This window comes from Lutjanus erythropterus, chromosome 14 (genome assembly GCF_056507025.1).
Source record: "Lutjanus erythropterus isolate fLutEry1 chromosome 14, fLutEry1.hap2, whole genome shotgun sequence".
Classification (NCBI taxonomy): domain Eukaryota; kingdom Metazoa; phylum Chordata; class Actinopteri; order Lutjaniformes; family Lutjanidae; genus Lutjanus; species Lutjanus erythropterus.
In genome coordinates, this window is record NC_139330.1 from 33,849,566 (window position 1) to 33,871,095 (window position 21,530).

The following is a 21,530-nucleotide window of genomic DNA, read 5'->3' on the forward strand; positions in this document are numbered from 1 at the left end:
TGTATTTAAATCTTTTGTCCAGTCTGCACAACACAGACCTCATCATACTCTGATGTCTAGTATCATTTAGTGTATTTGAAGTGTAGTTTTAAGTGTCTCATGTTTATCTCAGGCAATATAAAATGAACATTTCACCATTTCCTGTAGTCCACAATGTCCACATCACCTGTAGCAAGTTTCTACATTAATGTCCTGTTGAAACCAGTGAGACCAAACGTCCTCCTTTCTGCTGATTTCTTTTGTTTCTCTGACTTTCCTTTGAATTCTGCAGTAACTTAGGTAGACTGAGGTAAATGTGTGAGGCAGATTCAGCAAATTTAATAGCTTTTTAAGATGCTGCTGTGAACATAAAATTGTTAATAGTGAACATTGTAAGTTTATCTTTAGCAAATTAAGTCAAATTCATAACTTCACTTCTGAGTCTTGAATCATGTTTAACTGAATGAAATTGAGGGGAAGTGAAAAAAAAAGCACAAATTTAAGCCTTTCATATAAATCATCATGTGATTTACATGAAATTGTCAGTTTTGTCTACACTTAATATACCGGAACATAATATAATTTGTGGCTGTGCTGTAGTGCTTCCTTGTGAAGACAGGAAGTGGCATCACAGAATCCAGTATTTCAATTTATAATTTTTGCTTGATCTCTGATTACATCTCGTGGTTATTTTATGATTTAGTACAGTAAATATTACATTATGCTCAGACCACAATATGTGGCTTAAAGGAGAAATTTGTGAGTGATATTTGTGGCATGGTTGCACAAGTCTACAACAAAAATCTCTTTGCCAGTCAAAAGAAAAACTTGTGCTTTCACAATTATTTCACAGATATTATAATTGATGGCATTAGCAATACACTTTTCAAGGTTTTGCTGTTTCACTACATCAGCAACTGCATTACCAGTTTATTCAAATATATTCTGGTGACTGTGGCAAGAATTTGACAGCTCAAGTGTCTCTTGTTTATCATGAACTCCACTCTGATTCCAATTTTATGAGGTTTTTAATGAATCAGTCCTATAATGGTGAGATGGTATAAATTAATGACATGTAATGAATCAAGGTCGCTGAAATGTAATTTATTTGCAGAGGACACTCATATTTTTTGTTCTGGAAACAATTTGCAGCAGCATTTGGAGGTGGTTAATACTAAAATGAGTAAAATAAAACAGTGGTTTGAGAATATGATATATATGTTTACTGTTTTGTTATTGGTTATTTTAATTTTTTGCTTTTCACATGTCTGAAATAAATCTATTGTGTATGTGTGTGTGTGTGTGTGTGTGTGTGTGTGTGTGTGTGTGTTACACAGTGAGAAAGCATGCTGTATAATTGTATGTTATAAGTATGTGCCCACTGCAAATTCAGAATACATCCCAGCACTCTTCTCTATATAGCATCACAGCCTCTTCTTAGCAACTGACAGCATGTAGTTATGCATTAACAGTGCTTCTGTTCAGATTACATGTTAATGTAATGCTAATGTGCATGTGTGTGTGGGAGTTTGTTGTCACTGTAGCTAAAGACAGCCTTCAGTATGTATCACTCCTCTATGTTCATGTTGATTGGCTTTTCACCACCTGCAGCACTGTGTCCCTGTACTTCACATGTGAACATGGGACGAGGCCAAACATTTATGTAAACCAGGAGCTGTCAGGGTCTCTGGAAGCTGGTCGTCACCTACAGGATCTGTGTTTGAAGCAGTGTCCTGCTCACAGTTTGTCCTCCCGCTGTGTTTTGGCTCGTTTCGCTGCAATCCATTATGCATCCTGCCAGTGTCACAGTGTGACAGAGGAGGAGATGAGGGTCATCCAGACAGATTGGCCTGACAGTAAATAAGCTCATTTATTCAAACAAACGCCCTCATCCGCCTGTTTTTGTTTCACCTACAACCCAGCTTCCTTTTGTCCAGGTGTCCCTTACAGATGGAAGGTCTCTGTTGGCTGTCCCATACAATCTGGGAGGGAAAAAAAGAGTTAAAGGACAATTCCAGTTTTATTACAACTTATTTTCACAGTTTTGGCCACAATTTCTATTGATGTTAACATTGTATATACCAAAGTAAAGAGAGATCTGGTCATACCATGACATCACAACAAAGTCCTGCAGGTTAAGTCAGGTTTTTATCTCCACCAGGTTTACTTACGCCTTGTGATCATACAATTGGTCGTGTGTGTGTTTGTGCATGCAAGTGTAACCAACATGGCTGTTCGCAGCTAATCTTTCATACAACTAGACCCACCTGCCTAATTTTTTTATGCACATTCATGACAGTATGCTGAAGGACCTCTGTCAGTCACAGTTTTTGAAAAGACATTTTTTATGGACAGAGGCATGATGTGTTGAGGTCATCTGTCTGTCCATCCCGTTCTTGTGACACCAGGAGGGAACTCTTTCAAAGATGGTACAACATCCACACGGAGTCGAGGACGAGCTGATTAGATTTTGGTGGTTAAAGGTCAACTTTATTGTGACATCATAATGTTCTGCTCTCTGTAAGTTGTCTGTAAAAATAGTCTTTAAGTGAACACAGCATGTTTTTACCTGGAAATTATTCTCTGGAATCACACATGTATAGTGAGAACATCCATTTTGCTTAAAAAACACTAAGTACTTTTTATTAAATTCCTTCAAAGTTCTGCTCTGTTTCATACAACCATTCATTTTTCCACTAGGGGCTGCAAGTGATCAGCTTGAGTTCGAAGTCTTGTTTCAGCTCGGGACAATGTATGTGGAGATCGTGTTAATGCTGGCTAATTCTTTTGTTGGCATTTTTAATTTTCAAATCAACTTTTTACATCACTGCTTTTACAGCAGCGGTTCCAATGTAAGCATGCCGCTGAAATGCCTTTATCAGTTAACTTATCATTTATGGTGGTGATACACTTAGTAGTTTCCTGGTCAGTGTGATAGATCAGACGTGTGTGTGTGTGGTTGCACATTTAGGTGGCCAATGGGGATGGAGCCTGTCAGCAGGATCTCATATACTTCTGCACAGTTTGCTCTATGCTCAAGGACATTGGAGGGTTGCGGTTGCACAACTTCATAACCTATATATAACCTGCACAGCAGTCTGTATAAGTCATCAATAATTGCTAAAACAAGGCTTACCTACTAGCAGTGGACAGGAAGAAAGTTTCATGCAACAATAGTTTAGTAATTTAACTATAAAGTAAATGTATTTGTAATCCGGGTAATTCTTCAGTTTCTAGGTCCCATAATTTTACAGGTAATATGTGGTAATTTTCAAGTGATATATATATATATATGTAACTTCTCAAAAATTACCCACATAAGTCATGGCTAAGTATGTGATAATTCACAAGTATCATTTTAGCACAAGCAGGTGGTAATTACCATTTCACATGTTTGAACTTTCTTTGAAAATGACCTGGAGATTGAAGTGTTACTGTGATCAGTTACTGAGAAAAAATGTCATTCAATTACAGTTACTAATCAAAGTCTGTTCTTCTATTTTAAGTGTGTTTGGTTTGTCCAGACAAGACAATCACAGACTGAAAGCAGTGATAGGAACAAAGCATTTTCTTGAACAATCAAAAACAAAAAGTATTAGACACCAAAATAAAGTATGAAGAGAAGGGCAGTGAGCTAAACCTTAATTGGATCTACTTTCTACTGGAAACACTTGTTCTCCTGAAAAAAGTTCTCAGTGTGTTCTGTGGCTAATCAGAGTAGCCTGAGGCCTTATTTATAAATGTTGCGTAGGCAAAAAAAAAAAAAAAAAAAAAGGCATACACCTCTCTAGAGCCAGTGTTTGGTTAGTCCATTTTGGGCAACTGTAGAAACATACCATGTAACATTTTGGACCACATTATACCAATAAATCCCTGTAAATCTTACACACTGGACATTTAATTAAACTAAATTTGACCTAAAAATAAACTAGTCATCTTTGTTTTGAATCTGTTCAGCGTCCTTCACCTCTCCTTTTCTCTGTACTTGACTTTCCCCATTTCTTCTTTTTCCTCTCCCATTTTCATCCTTCAACACACTCCCCTCTTCCATCCTCGTTCGCTCCTTGTCCCCGGAGTGACTTTGCAAACGGATCCCTTCCAAATATAGAGAAAGGTGTCTACCCATCACTACTGGAATAGCCCAGAGAGTAGGGGACATTAGCTGAGGAGAATCCCCACGGGGAAAACCTGGCTGCTGAGCAGAGCTGCAGAAAGGCAGAGCAGCGACCAACATTATTGATCTGACAGGGGGGACCAAATTACATCTCCTGTGTACACATGGACACAGGGACAGAGAGCCCAGTGTCGTTCTCGTGTGCAATATTTGAAGGAAATATGTGGAACAGTCTTCTCTGACATGCTGTACAGTACACGATGTGTTTCTGTAATAGCTATACACCCTGACTCTACTAGGGAACTCAATTTTGCACCTAGGTGACATGATCGGGTGGATGCATGAGCTGCCCTCTGAAATTTGAAGATCGAATCATGAGTTTTTTGTCAGACAGTATGCAGTGTACAGAAATGGGTACAACTACATTAAAAGTAATTTGTTATAAATTAAAAATATTTAAAATATATTATTATTATATATTAGCACATTTTAGATCCTCAATATGGGTCTAACCTTAACCTGCGTGCCCCCGAAGGATGAGCGCTGCCACATTCCTCCGTCATAGATATGAAGCAGCCAATCAGGATAACTTGGAGGTGTGAGACTGCATGCTGGGTGGATTCAGTCCATCACCAAGACAAATGGCTGCATGGGTTGTTTGTGCAAACAGCTTATTTTACGTTCATTTTTGTATTGTTGTCTCAAATTTCTCTTACTTTTTTCATATGAAAGGCTCGTATGAACACGCCACATCAGATTCAACAAACGCTTGTAACTTAAGAAAACTGTGTAAATGATCCAACTGTGCGAATTTGAGTGCATGTATATGAGACTTGTAAATTAGCATAATTAATGCATTAGTAACACCATATAAGGCTACGTTTCCTGTTCCATATTTTTCAAACTCAAAATGTCTTCAGACTGATGAAATATTCAGTCATTAGTGAAAACCTTGGATTTGTATACCAGCAGACTGACTCTACAACAGTTTGGGACCACTCGTAAATTGTGTTCGCATCTGAAAGAAAATTCAAAATATGCAAAAAATTGGTGAATGCCACAAGTTCTCTTAACTCACTCGTACGCACCACTTAAAAACAAGTGTTGCATGTTCATATGAGTGGTTCTTGCATGAGGCCCATTGTTGGCCGGCAATCTCTAGTGGTGTCATCATTTACGAAATGTAACATGTTTATTTTGACCCAAAGTTAACCAAACTGTGACAGTTTCACATTTACCAGCTGTTTGACACGACATAACCTGTGTCACTTGACTTGCATCACATAGTTAAGGTCCAGTATGTCTGTCGCTGGTTCTCTCAATGGTCACACGTGTTGTTTTAGGAGTCATTGGCAGTTTACCAACTTCTCTTTTCTTCTGTTGTATTTTAGTGTCATTCAGTATGTTTGCCTTAGCAGCAATATCTGATCATATTTCAATTATTATAATATTACTTTTTCCCCCTTGGAGAACCAGGAGATAAAAATGTCTTTTTTGAGAATAAAATGACATAATCAATAATATATTTTAAGTATTTCCTCAAAGCTCTGAAGTATTGTTTAAAAAAATGTGTTTTATTTTTTCTGCCCAGCAAAATACAAATTTCAAAATACACAAAAATATAAATACATTTAAATGAACTACTTACCTCTAGTATTACGGCAATTCAATTTAGGAGCCAAATACAAACACAACCAGTAAGGTCAGTTTATTGTAGTTTGAAGATGGCAGGCTGAAGACATCTGAGGAGGGCAGGGTACGATGAGGCAGAGGAGCTGAAGGCTGATCAATCCAAACCAGGTGGAAGATGAGGACAACGCCGGACATGACCGGATTTCAGGTACGGTGAATCTGAGGCACAGAAAAAAAAAAAACTAGCTCAAGCCCAGAAAACATCTAAAATACATGCAATCAAAAGAAAATGAGGAAAAGGTCTTGATGTCTGTGCCACATGACTGAAGGACCAGGCAGAGTGTGTGTGTCTGAGCCGTGGTTTTATACTGCAGTGGCTTGATTGGTGGATGAGATGCAGGTGTGCAGGATCAGCAGCTGCAGTCACACAGAAGGACTCTCAAAACCTTAACATCTAGAGACATTTTGGTCCCCTGAAGTCTCTGCAGAGTAAGTGCTCCTCACTCAAGTACTCAACACCTCAAGTAATCAGATAAGAAATATTGCACATTCTGCATTTTTTCCCATTAACTTACTTTTGCTTCATTTAAGAGCAATAATAATGTACAAAAGAGAAAATAAAACAGGTCTCTTAAATCACTAGTTCCCTACCTGGCCCCTGGGCTCCCTGCAGGGGGGCACCAGAGATCACAGGGGGTCCCCAAGACTCTGACTGCTCTGAGGTCTTCAAAATCAGATTTGCACATGTTACCTAAAATCACAATTTCAGGGTTCCTACACCTTTTCCAAAGTCAAATTTAAGCATTTTCAATGTGCATTTTCAAGACTTCCCAGCACCTTTTCAGCTGGTAAATAGTAAAACATGTATGTAAAAAATGAAAAAAGATTATTTCACTTCTTCATCACATTAAATCAGATGTTTCTGTGCTATTAACAATCAAAATTGTGTTTTGTGACATGAAGTTTGATGTTTCCAACTGTGTCACCTGTCTGTAAGTAGACTTGGCTATCAGGGTTTTCCTATCATTTTGTGCATTTTCCATAACCAGTAGTTGAAAATGCTAACAATTGATTATTTGATGAATCATTTCTAATTAATAAGATATAAAACACATATTTCTTCCTTTCTTCTTTCTTTTCTAATTTTCATTTTTTGTCTTTTATTTTCTCTTATTTCTTATTTAACTTCCTGTTCAATCTGGCTCAGCAGATATCTGACGTATTTCTTTATTTATAAAGTTAACTAAGTAATTCAGTCAGGCAGCAATTTATTACGAAAGTAATCTGATTACAGTTTCAAGCACTTTATCCAAAATCCAAGCACTTTTCAAACCTTTAAAACACTACATTGAAATTCAGTGTTTTCAAGGATTTCCAGCACCTTTACAGACCCTGCAATTTATACAAAAGTCTGTGTTCGACCTCGGGGTGGGGGGCTCAGCTTTCCTTAGGTACAAGTAGGGAGGATCCAAGGAAAAAAAGTTGGGAGGCACTGTCTTAAATGGACAACTAACTGTCTCCTTTAAAAAAAAAAAAATCAATGTTTTCACTGCTAGTTTATCATTAATGTTACTTTGTTGTGTTTGGCTCTGTGGACTGGATGCACAGACTGGTTATTTCCTGTTACAGTGCTGCAGCATTGACAAAGTGCTATTGTAGAAAGCTCATTCCATTTTACAACAGATACACTTCCCTGTGTTTTCTTTTCATTTCAACTTGTAGTGATCCCACACTTTGGACATTTTCTGTCATTTCCTCTTGGGGTCTCTTCTTTTTGCCCCTTGCAATTTTCTTCTTCTCTTCCTCTATGTTTTTGCAGTCTGTGCCTCACATCCACCTCATGTCTGCAACAGAAATAACCATCCGTGTGATTTGCAAAACACAACATGCTGAATAGAGGTCCAGATTTAAACTGAGCCTCTTTATAGAGGCTTTTTAGTACTTTCAAGATAAAATCATTCCTATGTCAAGTCACATCATCATCTCTGTACAGGCAGTTACAGACCAGGGGGAGTCTGACTGAAGCCTGGATTATACTCCCAAACAGAAACTTACCTGGACAGCTGTGCACACCACAGGCAGCTGCTCAGAAATGCACCTAGATAATATTATCTGCTGCCCAGAAAAGGTGAATTTACAGCTCACAGCTGCTTAATGCAGTATATTCTCTGACTGTCTTTGATATGTGGTGCCAGCACAAAATGCACATTGCTGATTCATCATTAGCGTAGCACACATTCACTCAGAAGGCTAACTTTGCTTGTTTACTTTATTACATTGTTGCATGTGTCCTTGTATGTGTATTGTTTCACACCACTTGTGTGTTTTTGGTCTGTCCTCCGCCCCGTCTCACTATGGTGGCCTGTCTCCTCTCTGCCTGCTGTGTTTGCAGCACCTGAGCTGTGTGTGTGTGTGTGTGTGTGTGTGTGTGTGTGTGTGTGTAGAGCACAAACGCAGACACACACACAGGCTGCGACGAGTTATCTTTCTTCCTCCTTCTCCCTTTTTCTTCCCCAGACATTTTCCACAACATGTTTTAGATTGCTGGGTTTTGTCATTTCATTTTGTTGTTTTTTGGGGGCTTGAAATTCCAGGTAGTCCAGTTTTTGCTTTTTTAAAATATGTTGGTAGTTTTCTCAAGTTTCCATCAAAGCCTGTCATAAAATCTGTCTTCTGGCTGCATTCAGGAGGACTAATCTCTGTGTGAGCTCCAGAGTTCTACGATCTCCACCAGAAAGATAATAAATAAAGACAATAAGTAACAGGAGGTATACAAAGCTAAAACAAGAATAGAGGTAAACAAAAAAAAACCTGTACACGACCAACTGAAGACAAAATTATGAGGTAGGTAACAGTGATTGAATTACTCTATTTATATCTCTGTAGTCACAGGTGCAGAACAGAAATTCTAGAGCCAGAAAGTTTTGGCAGTGCAGCGGTTGTTACCTATCAGCTATAGCATAGTAGTTGGCTTAGCAAGGTTTGCCAAGCTCATGTGAACAGAGCTGAAGGCTCCTGTCATGACAATTAGATCCACTGTATGAGAGCATTACAGTTCCAATGAAAATGGACAAAGATTAGTGGATCAGATGCTGCCAATAACTGTCTGTGGAAATGCATGAAACATGATATGTCATTTATAGTATGAAGTTTTGATTAGCAGAACAAGATAAAAACAGACTAGAAGGCAAGTCCACACAGTGCTAACTATTGTTATAAGAGTGTATTTTGCTGCAGTCATACGTTGTACCAACACATGTCAGGTGTGTGAGGTTCCCTTCTGGACACAGCCTTAACTTAAGATTTTGATTGTAAGACACATGAAACTAGAAATTAATGCTCTTTTTGTTTTGTTCTTTGGCAGGTGACCATGGTTTAAGCAGGATAATGCCCTTTAAGGTGTCCATAATCAGGAATTAATGGAGGCAACCATTCTGACCTCCCTGTTATCCGTTAATTCCTGATAATGGACACTTAGTCCTGCATTATCCCTTAAGTATCATAAATGACAGTCTTTACTCAGACAGTTGTTCCCCCTTAGCTAGACTTCTGTCGCCCAGTTTGAAGTAATGATCACGACAGACTTTTTATATGGTAGATTACTCTGTCATATATCAAGATGTCATAAAACATAACTGAAACATCCTAAAATAAGTTGTGAAGTGGCTGTCGGACAGTCTCAGCTCCTGAGCCAAGCAGTGAATCTCACAAAGTTCTCCTCTCTTTCTATATTTTGGATGTTCCCTGTTATGTTGTTTTTTTCTTCTTTTAATGGAGTAAAAGGAGCACCAGGTCGTCATCATTGATGCTGATTCCTTCTTTTTGCTGCAGTGTGACCTTTTTTTTATAGAAGCTTACATTATTTGCAAAATCGCTTCAGGCTTGATGTGAATAGTCAGGCACGTCAAAATTTGCCTCTAAATTATTTACAATTTCCTGCTCTTTATTTGAGCCCCCGTTGGTGTTTACAGGCCTTCGGTTTGATAGCAACCAGTACCTACCAGACTGAATCACAACACAGATGATGGCGCCTCATTTTGGTGACGCATGCCTGAGCTGCCGATTGAAACTGTTGCCCTCTGGTGCAGATGTTACAGATACATCACCAAATGTGCGTAGTTACCATCGCCACAGCGCTCTCTCTACACGGCTCTGGCAGCAGGTGACGTGATGTTATCTAGTAGCTTCCCTAAACAGGACTGAAACGCCAGCTAAACGGTCTAAAGTGCGGCTTTAGTTCACTTGAAAGGATTCAAACAGTGAGTGGGACGTGCAATAAATGTTTACAAACTATTACATGTAAAGTGAGGAGGTGTCTGATGATGCACAGGAAACACTTGAAAGTAGCGAGATGCACTGCGCTCAACTGCCGCTAGTGTGGGTGTCCTCGTCCCTGACAATGAGAAGCATAACTATATAACACAAGATGTGACGTGACATGATGACTTAGCATTTATGTCTATGATGAGACCACTGATGATGATGACAGGTATGATATTTCTGCCAAAAAACTGAAATTATTTTATAGCTTTAGTTTGTAGAACTCAAAATGTATTATGCTATTATTTATACTGTAACTGATAGAGTTAAGTTATTGTAGTTTATTCATTTTGTTTGTGCTGTATTAAGTGAATTTCTTGTACATTTGATATATTCATGTATTTAAGTATACTGTAAATTGTTAACAGTTGATATATTGTTCAATTTCAAGTTCAGATTTGGCACAGTAATGAAAAAGTGGTTCTCTAATGTCATCGACCGCCAGTTTGTTTCTTTTTTTTTTTTTTTTTTAAAGTTTCTGTTTAGGCACTGTTTTGGCATTGATCATTTTAAAAATGTTTTAGCACCAGTATCAGAAAAAAATACTCAAATAATACTCAACCTCACATTAGTCTACAGCTTTTTGTCCCCTCCTGTCACATCTGTTTCACCTCGTTCTCTATTTTCCTGCTGTTTTTAAATCAAAAAACTGACTAAGTCTGAGCGCACTTTCATAATATTTAAAAGGAGAGCACTGGATTGCGTGCAGTTGTGCTTTGGCTGTGTGTGTGTGTGTGTGTGTGTGTGTGTGTGTGTGTGTGTGTCTTTGTCTGTGTCTGTGTGTGTGTGTGTGTGTGTGTGTGTGTGTGTGTGTGTGTGTGTGTGTGTGTGTGTGTGCAGAGAGAGAGAGAGCAGCTGCACTTGCTGTCTGTAGAAGAGGATGTTCCCTCACACATAAACACTCAGTGATAAAGTGGTACAGGTAAAAGCTTTGGGGAGCAGACAGGTGTGTGTATGTCTGTGTGTGTTAAAGTGTGAGTGTGTTTGTACAGGAGCTACTATGCATCCACTGTCTCTCTGTGTGTGTGTGTGTGTGTAGTCTGTGTGCACTTAAAATCTCCCAGGTACATCATTCAGTGCACCCAGGTGTACCTTTATCTATGCATCAGCCTGTAAGCACTCTGAAGAGTATATTTGCTCCGAGTGTGTGTGTGTGTGTGTGCATATGAGTGTGTGTTCACATGTGTGCGCACATCTGTGTGAAAATAAACAAGAAACCTGAACAAAACACCCCATAATCTGCTTACAGAGGACAGGATTATTCATCCAGAGGGCAGCGAGGATTTCTTTAATACAACCTTTCCTGTCTGTACACACTGCTTCACACTCACAGTCACACACGTTCGATGAAGTCACTGCACCCTCATACAGAGTTCACCTGAGGTAAACTGCACAGAGATGAAGCCCAAACACAAGATCAACAAGATCTGCGGTCTTTATCCCCCGCAGACGTTGTGATGTTCATTACGTAACGCAAAAACACAAAAGCACTCAGCAAAGCAAACAGATTGACAAATTTGTTGCTTAAAGTTTTTTCCACGATGGCATTAGAGTAAAAGTCACGGGGTCATTAAATCCAAAAAGAGACTATTCCCTTGGGAGATGGAGTATATTCATCAAATTTCATGGCAATGCTATGGAGCTTGCAAGTGTTCAATATGAAATAATATTAAAAATAGTTATGAAAAAATAATCTCATGAGTAAATCATGTAAAAGATAGAAATGAAACAAGGAAAGTGGATTTCTATAACTGATAGATTATTAGAATGTATAATGAGGACTAGACAAGCATTTTGCTTCTTCCTTCTCCTTTTTGGACATTAAACATTAATTTATGTTTGTAATTGAAAGTCTATTCATTATTTTTTAATAATTATAGTAAAAAATAATTATCTTTCAGGGGTTTTTCTAGATATATTTTTTTCTAATGTTCAAAACAAATAAATCAAATAAAACAAAGTTTTGAAATAATTTTACAAATTCTATAACCTCAACTGATTATTATGAAATATTATGATCATTCTTGTTTTCATGATTATTGATTTATAGGAGCTAATTTTTCTTTCGCTATAGGAATTCTTATTGTAAAATGCATTTTTCAAAAGCCAACTTCATTTCATAATGTCACTTTTCACAATGACAAAGGATGATAACAATTAATCAATGATCGATTAATTGGTTGTTAAGAATTTGGTCGATCAAGTATAATGTAATCTGTCTACTATCAAATAAAGATCAAAAAGATTATTTTTATGAGTGTGCTCCACAGGTGAGCTGATATTCAAGTATATGTGTGTCATATGTAGGCCTTTACATGTTTGACAGGCTGTGTAATGCTGTCTGGTGTAACCCTGGAGGAGATCATGCGTTTGTGTGTGTGTGTGTGTGTGTGTGTGTGTGTGTGTGTGTGTGTGTGTGTGTGTGTGTGTGTGTGTGTGTGTGTGTGTGTGAGTGTCTGCCTGCAGCTACTGTAGTTGTGCATACAACTATTTTTTGTGCATATTTATAACTGTATGCTCAAGGACTTCTCATGGTTGCGGTTATTCACAATTTTTGAAAAAGCTGGAAAAGCCGATTTTATTGACTGATCTGTTTTATAGCGGCTGCTGTCATCAACAACTGCTAGGCTAAAAACTAGTCTTATGTAGTCAGATACAGACCACATTGTGGCCTTTGTTATGACTCAAAAACTGACATCCATAATAAAGTTTAATCTCATTTTAAACTGGAATATCTGCAGATTAAATCCATACCCAGTATGTTATGATCCACTTAAGTGTAACTTCAGTTCGCCATGAGACCTGATGAATATATCTCTGTTTTTGTTATCATCACCACCATCTTGACTGCAAGGGAGCAAAAGATACCTCATTGGCTATTCACCTGCTCAGTCGCCATATTGGAGAGGTCAATATCCATTAGTAATCAAACACAGTGTGTACCAAAGCATTAGCAATTTCCTTCAAAAATGTTTTAAAGTATGTCTCTGCTATGATTAATATTTAGTTTAACATGGTTTTCCCACATTAAAAGTTTAAGAAAAAAAAAACACTGTAAATTGGCTGAGAGCACATCTACTCTTGTTCCCTCATTGACAAATTCTGGATCTTGATCAGTGACAGACAAGTGTGTATCAAGATGACTAGCGTTAGCATCAGAGGAAACACTGGAGAGATTCAGCCACACATGTTTGAGTCTCAGTCTCCACTGACTCATGGTCTTCACTATCACACTGCAGAACCCCCTGAAGCGCTGCCCGCTTCCATTTGGCTCCCATGTTAATCAGTTGGACTGAACACACCAAATGTGCTGCAGCGCAGAGCTCCGTGGCTGGCATATGAATGATGAATGACAAACGTAAGACTGTTCCCATTATATCACTTATTATTTCATTATAACTGTTTTAATCATTTTTTTTAATTAATCAAACCACTTGATATTTTATGACTTTACTTTTCATATCAGATCCATTTTTACTCCTCTATTTTTTTTTTTTTTAATTTACCTGCATTTTCATTAACTCCATTTTAATTAGTCAATTTTTGTTACTTCCACCCCTCATTCATCAGTCACATCATCTTAATAGTTATCATTATAGTTATTGTTCTTGTTTTGGATGATCCTTTAGTCTTGTATCAAATGCTAACAGACTTCACTGTTAGATATTGTCCTTGAATTTTGTGACATCTGATTAGATTTGATGATGATCCCTCAGTTTTCTGTGTGTGGTAAATAGAGATGTACTGATCCACTTTTTTCCTGTTCTGATCCAATTTCAATCATTTGGCTGACACCAATACTGTATTGGTAACAGAGCTTTTTCTTCATTCTTCTTCTTCTTCTTCTAAATATTATTATTATTATTATGATTACTATTATTGGTTTTTATTTGTAAACCACTAAACTGAAGTTCAGCTAGTCAAAAGTTCTGTTTCAGCTGATGTTAATGTACATTCAGTCTGAGTTTTCACCATCTGGAAAGCTTGTTTAGTTTGTGTAATGGTGTCCTGCAACCATTTTGGGCCACTGTAGGATTGTGGCCTGTGATGTTCACGTGCTGCAGATAGTGCTGAGAGACAGCCCTCATTTCCCATGATATATTGCTGGGGGTTTAATTTAGGTATTTAACGTTCCAAAATGCAAACGTTTGTCAGTGTTTGTTCAGAACATGGTGGTTTATGGTGGTTTAATTTGGTGGTTGTCATATTTGTGCTGGTTCATTGCACCATGAGTGAGGTGGCTAGTACATTTCTGCACTCCAGCTGGAAGCTGAAACATGAGTCCCCTGTACTATGTGCTACTATAGAATATGTGCAAAAGCACTGGTGATCTCTTAATTCCAACCTCTTAATGTAGTATTTGTAAATACAAAATATGTGGGTTGTAAAATGCAGATCAGAATGCAGATTGGTATCATGTGTCCAGTATCCAATGAATGACTTATGACAATGTCTATATATTGTATATAACACGGTATATGAGGGCACCAAATATTGTTGTCAAATCATCTTATTATACACAATAATTTTCAGCTATGCACTTCTCCACATACTTCTGTTTATATAACCTGTTATTTTGAACTAAATTTTGTTTGAATCCTTTTAAGACCCTTCGAAACTTCTCACAGCCCAGTCTGAGAACAACTGTAATGAACTGTCTTTATCTATAATGCTAATTAATCCTCTTGAATTAAGTCTTTCAAAAGACTAAAATTAATAATCCGTGTAAATGACTGTCATTTGTAAACTGTACTCCTGAGCCTACCTGATGGAAATAACACATCCTTCTTCTTCACCCTTCAGTATAACTAGAAATGAGTGAAAGAGTGAAGTGAAAGACGTTCAAGCACTGTTGCTTCATTCAGCTTTCTTTTGAGGGAGCAGATGTTCTTTGGAGTTGAGATAAAGATATTTTTTTATATTTTTCTTTTAAGTCTCAATTTGTGATGAATGTTTGTGTGGCATACCGGCTACAGTAAACAGAGCGAACCAAGAGTGTCTCAGTCAGTGAGGGCGGGACAGTCTGTGTCTCACGTAATGAATTTCAAACACACCTAATCAATCTTCTATGAGGAAAAAAAAAAATCCTTTTAACTGTTCCAACCAAATCCCTGATGATCAAAAGAGGCGAGGAGCAACTTCAATGGTCCATGCAGAAAGGAATAAACATGGAATCCTGGAATGATTTACAGGACAATGCCTAGACTAACAACACATCAAAGGTAGGTGTAACATCACACTACAAACGCAGTGTGTGTTCATGTGTATGTATGTGTGTGTAGTGTGCATAGAGGGTGTGTTTGAGAGCGAGGCAAGGAGAGTGAGAGTGTAAAATCTACGACAGACTTCTGATCTGATTCTCTTCATGTTGTCGCCACGGTCCACAGGTGGACACTTGACTACACAACTTGTGTGTTTTCTGACAAATTGTTAGGTTAAACTTGTGTTTGATGTTCAATAGTTAAAATTAAAGTTATATTCATATATTTTACAATGTCAAATATTTACCGCAGTAAACACAAACATACACATTAATGCAGCACGTTCTGAATTTGATGCTTGCAGCATGATCCAAAAAAGTCGTTTTCAGTCTGGAGACAGGTCTGGACTGAAGGCAGGTCAGTCAAGTAGCCACACTCCTTCACTATGAAGCCACACTACTGGAACACAAGCTCCATGTGTCTCGGTGTTTGTCTCGCTGAAATAAGCAGGGACATCTCTGAAAGACTTTGAAATTTCAAAGGAAACCACTGCAATAGATTTTTGAGTTTTGAGCACAACTCAGCCTCTTAAGTTTTGAAATAAACTTTTAAAAGTTTTGTCGACCTATAATCCTTAGTTGAGATAATGTACTTTTCTTCTTTAGATAAACTTGAATCTTTGAGTTTTAAAAACTAGAAAATTCAAAAAACAGTCACAGTGAGCTGCAACCTTCATTCGGCGCCTGAAAAATTAAAAGTTTTCATTGGAAAAAGATTCAAACTTTAAATAGTTAAAATATTGGTTAAATAGTTCCCTGTGTGTGTTTATTACAAAGGTGTTGTAGTTGCTGTAGTTTAAGTCACATAAAAAAGCAGATTTAATGTAAACCAGCAACTGTTTCATCATAAATGCACAATTTATGCTGCACTGGTGCTCCACCACATACAGCTGGTGCCCTTTTTATTTTTTTTGCCCCTGCCCCTCTGACAGCCTGAGTCTGTCGCTGTACAATCTCTATATACAAGTCAAATGTTCTGTAGACTGTAAACAAATACAAATATAGCAATGGAATAAATAAGGATAGTAAATGATGGTGTGAAACAAAACACGTCTCATTTTTATAGAGTAAACACAACAAACAACATGTCTGTTTAGAGATTTTACACAAAGAATGGAATCCCTGCCTCTTAATCCAGCACACTCGATATGTCATTGTCTTGAATCACAGCCGTCAGATGCTATTGCTCAGGACGAGGATTATTCCCAATCCGTCATGAAGCAAGCATGTGTGTGTGTGTGCGTGTGTGTTTTTGCGTGTGTATGTGCATAAGCACGGGCCAAGGGGCTGTGGGTGTAATCTGGGAGCTCATTCGCTAATGCCACACTGCCTTCTATCTCTCACATGGCATTATGAGTCTTCAGTTCCCATCCTTCCTGCGATGACATCATTATTACACACCTCGTGGGAGGGCAAGAAATAAACTGGAGTGATTTCTGCAAACACTTGACACATGTAGTCGGATGATGTGCTCCACAGTAACGGAGAGCCTGATGTGACGGATCAATTTCAAGTGACAATCTCCAACTATTGACTTCCTCCTTCCCTTTCACTCTTAACTTCCGCTGTCTGCTCTGCTTCTGGAATAAAAGCATCCATCTGATGTTGCACTATAGAGAGGTCAGAGTGTGTGACCCCAATCAGCTGGAGTGCCTCTGAGTGTGTGCGCTTGTTTCGAGGGCGAAAGATCAATCTCATTGTTTTTAATGGTAATGCTCATAATGGCAGTCCCCTTCAAAATCCATCCTCATGACAGACTTTTTCTACACACAGCTGCACTTTATTATTTCTCAAGAGACTCATTTTCTAGAACATAACCTCAGTCTTTTTTTTTTGTTTCATAGACAACTCGCCATGATTACTCTGCAGAAATAATTAAATACATTTGTGAAGATCCAGAAAAAGAATTCAAGTTTAGATTCAGATTTTAGTGATATAAAGACCAAACTGTCTGAGCCAGGTGTTAGTATAAGAATCAGTAAGATCACTGTCCCCTTGTCCTATGTGAATATGAATATTGTTAAAATTGGACATTTTCTGAATGTTTGCATTCTAGAACAATTCACTGAATCATCATTTGTTTGCATTCACACATTTGTCTAAACATACTACTATATGCAGAAAGAATAATCAAACAGAAGTGATGACTTCATCTCAAACACTAATGGGACACCTCATATCAAGAAATAAGAAATTTCAACATTTTAATGTCTTCAAATAACAATATAATGAATAAACAACATAATTGAGATACTTATATGAAACATTAAAAACTATTAAAGGATAAATCTGTAATATCTTTACTGTACTATGATATGACATCAGAGATTAAGGAAACGTGCTACTGCATCTTCTAGTCCAGAGTGACTATTTGACATTTAATTGAGGTAAAATTAATGCCGAATGCTCGCCAAATGAGTAAGTGTATGTTTATGAGTTGTAAGACATCATCAATAATCTTTTAGAGCAAGAAGATGTTTGTAAGTCTTAAATTGAGCAAAATGTTAATGGAGTTTGGTAGGCTGTGAGAGAGGCAGTCACTGAACTCCAGCTCCAGAGTGTGTATTTCCAGAGCAGTGGGCTTTTGTTTTTTAGGATAACGGGCTCAGCTTTCAATTGACACACAACTGACAGTTACAAACAGCTGAAATATTTCAAAATCTGATTTTAAATGGGGATTACAATATCCTTCTATGATAAAAAAAAAGAAAGTTATTTTATTTAGCCAATTTCTTATATAGTTATTTGTGTTGAGTCAGTGTCAGTCCTCCACAGCAGCAACACACATCTCTGTCAATTCAGTTCACTTCAATTCAGTATACTTCACATTCTTCACAAGTCAGTGTAAAAATATATTGCATGACCAGTATTGCTCTCTCTCTCTCTCTCTCTCTCTCTCTCTCTCTCTCTCTCTCTCTCTCTATCTCTCTCTCTCTCTCTCTCTCTCTCTCTCTCTCTCTCTCTCCCCTCCCTCGCGCTGTGACATCTCCAGCTCCAGCAGGACATCCAACCATCCTTGAAGTTACCATGATCCTCAAGCCTCCACGCCGAGAAACCACACTCCTGTCCCGGATCATTTAGCCAGGAAGGGCCGCCCTGTGACTCCAACCACGGAGGAAGAAGAAACGGTGGAGAAGCACTTATCACCAACCTCTTGAAACTGCGTGAAGTTGTCTGGAGTTAGATAGGAACCGGAAACGGGACTTCAAAATAAAAGCATATAAAGCTAAACTATGTTTTTTCTTGCATGTAGTTTATGCAGATGCGCTTTTTTCAGGCGATAATGATTGCATTTTTAAATATCGCCAAACTACCATTGCTCCTCCACCTGATAAAAATTGAATTATTTTCTTTATTATTTTGCATAATTATTAAAAAAAAACAAAAAAACGCATATTACAGTTTGATGTGGGAGAATTATATCCAAACTTATGTAAACTCTCTGTGATTTTTTTTTTTTTTTTTTTTTTACATTTTTTTATTTACATAAAATACTACATTATTGAATACATGAGGGTCATTTCGACTTTCATCATACATACTGTTTTTATGGGCTCTCTGCCACTGCCTGCCAATAATAAAATTTTATGAGAATTGTATAGAATTGAAATAGTTACATTTTGTCTTATGAGATGCAATTTATCAGCTTTCAATTCAAAAATATCCAGCCATTACCACATGTGGTTTATTGTCTGTAGACAATATCTTGGACAAAAAGTCCCCTCATAATAAATAATGGTCTATCATAAAATCCTTAGATCAGAATTTATTTATAACTGTCAATCGATAAAACTTTTCTTTTGAAATTTGGGACCTGATATTTCAGTTTTTGATGTTATCTATATATCCAGCCATTACTATTATAATATATATGTTTATATGTATAAAGAATATGGACAAAACAGATGAACAGTTTTCTGTCTTGGAAGATTTGAAAAATGTTAATTGATATGTTTTATTTTGAAATTTGGGACCAGCTATATCAGTGTTTGATTTAAAAGGGGCAGCCATTGCCATTACAAAATCTATTTGTTTTAGACAACATCATGGATAATCCGTTTGAGATAAACAATGTTATATCTTGAAATCTTTTAGTCAGAAAAAGCAGTTTCATAAATGTTAATCAACAAATTTTATTTTGAAATGTTGGACCACATCAGTGTTTGATTTCAAATAGGCAGCCATTGCCATTATAAAATGTATATGTTTTAGAGTCTATAGACAATGTCGTGGACAAACAGTCCCCTCGAGATAAATAATGTTCTATCATATAATCGTTTTTCACAAATGTTAATCAATTAGAGTTTTATTTTGAAATCTCAGGCGGAAATGTCAGCTGTAACACTGGTTGACTTTACACATCCATCTACACGCCAGTCATATCTTCTCTCGTCGAGTAACTTCAGTGCACATACGGCGCATCTCTCTATCTCTTCCTTCCCGCTTCAGTTTCTCGTACCTTTGCACCACCACCGGGGGGTTCCCACCGGAACGCTCGCCGAAAGAAGAGCGCCATGGCCCGCGTGGTGGTTGAAGAAGGGATGCCGGAGACGGCCACCGGTGGAGGAGTGATGCTGGACCGACGGAGGAGCAAAGCCAGGCGGAGAAAGCGAAAGGAGTTGTTCGCCGTCCAGATGTGCTTCGCGGGGGTTCTGCTGGGGCTCGTCGTGGGGCTCCAGTCGGTGGCACAGAAAGCAGGTGAGGAGCAGTTTAACCGTCTCTGTCTGTCAGTTACATGTTTCTGCTGGCGGTCATGCGGAGTTTGTGGCAAGCAGCAACAACAGGCAGTTTGGAGGCAAAATGTAGTTAGAGAAGCGTGCTGTCATGGGTATATTTCTACATTTTTAATTGTTCTTTGCGCTTTTTCTTGCATTTAAAATTCCTAATAATGCAAAATAATCCTGAACAGATGTACTGTGATGCATCCTGTAAGGAAAATATACAAAAAAGTGTAAGTAATATATGTTAAAATGATAAAACATGGAGTTTTAAATATTTGTTCAAGCACACAGTAAGCTTAATATTGATTAATGATCAATGATCAATGAAGACACTATATAGATGTGACTTAGTGCCAACAGCAGGCTGTACATTTACAGTACTGCTTCTGTAACTCACCACTGAACATGCTGTCAAAGATATGACATAATATAGATCCATTAGGATTAGTGCAGCTCTATCAGATTGAGTTTGGGTTTGGGCGCAGTTGTTTGTGTATCCGTGCGCACATTTACAGTCACTGTAAAGAACAAAACAACAACATGCCTCCTTGTAGCTCCACATCTGTAAATAATAATCCCCTGGAAATGGTAGCGGTGACTGTGCTGCTCTTTTTTCTTGTATCACTTAACAGAAACCTACTTCTCCTGTTCGCTGCAGTAGACAGAGGGAACCTGGCAGTCTGTTTATTCTGTGAACGCTGGCAACACTGGCTCAGTGACGATTGTAAGAAGTAAAAGGATGGCATTCTTTAACTGGAAATATAATTTAAACATTGCCCACAGTTAGGGATATCTGTATGGACTGGGTGATCAGTAATCAATGGGTCAGTTGTGACATTTAAATGGTGTAAATGGTGTGTGCACAAGCTTGATTCAGACTTGAACAGCTTTATATCATTACCAGCTCTGAGCTCAGCCAATGTTTTGGTGTCTGTTGCCAAGTAGGTCTTGTTAATGGTCAAGTCAGCAGCCCAGTTAATGTTACCGAATATTATCGACTGTGTTCTAAAACCACACGGCCCAGTGATGTCACCATCAGCATCTGAACAAAACAGCTGTTGCAGCTGTGTACGGGGACCACAATCTTCTTGTCCATCTTTCCTAATCTGGGATAGAAATTGGACACCGGAACGGTTGAGAGCTGGTTCCAAATTGTGCGATCCATCAGAATCATATGCATCCAAGCTTATCAGTTCCTTTCATCAACGCCGGCATGTGTTTTTTGACAGTTGCACATTACTAAACAATGGCGACAAAGTTTACGCTGCTGTAGACTTGCATAAGAAGTCATCATTTCATGAGGAAAGACAGCAGTGCTAGTTGTAATGTCTGTAAATTTATCAATGCTACGAAAAATGCAAAGACCAGCAATATGTTGAAACATCTTTCTGCACAAAATGGGCTTAAGTTCCAGGAATGCCATGTATTTGACACTATACACGAGTGCCAGACAAGTGGGTCAGAAATCTACCTGCCTGACATCATTTTTAATTATTCTATCAGC

At 38.0% G+C, this 21,530-nt stretch overlaps 1 protein-coding gene across 1 annotated transcript in view; it reads left to right on the forward strand.

Annotated features, from left to right (window-relative positions):
* Positions 1–19,680: 19,680 nt before the first annotated feature.
* The window catches only part of LOC146315857 (sodium/potassium/calcium exchanger 3-like), a 119,591-nt gene continuing 117,741 nt past the window's right edge, over positions 19,681–21,530 (forward strand). Inside the window, exon 1 of the mRNA XM_084735621.1 lies at positions 19,681–20,003. Within this exon, the coding sequence (XP_084591747.1) occupies positions 19,820–20,003 (184 nt within the window). The 5' untranslated portion in view covers positions 19,681–19,819. The remainder of the gene's footprint in view (positions 20,004–21,530) is intronic.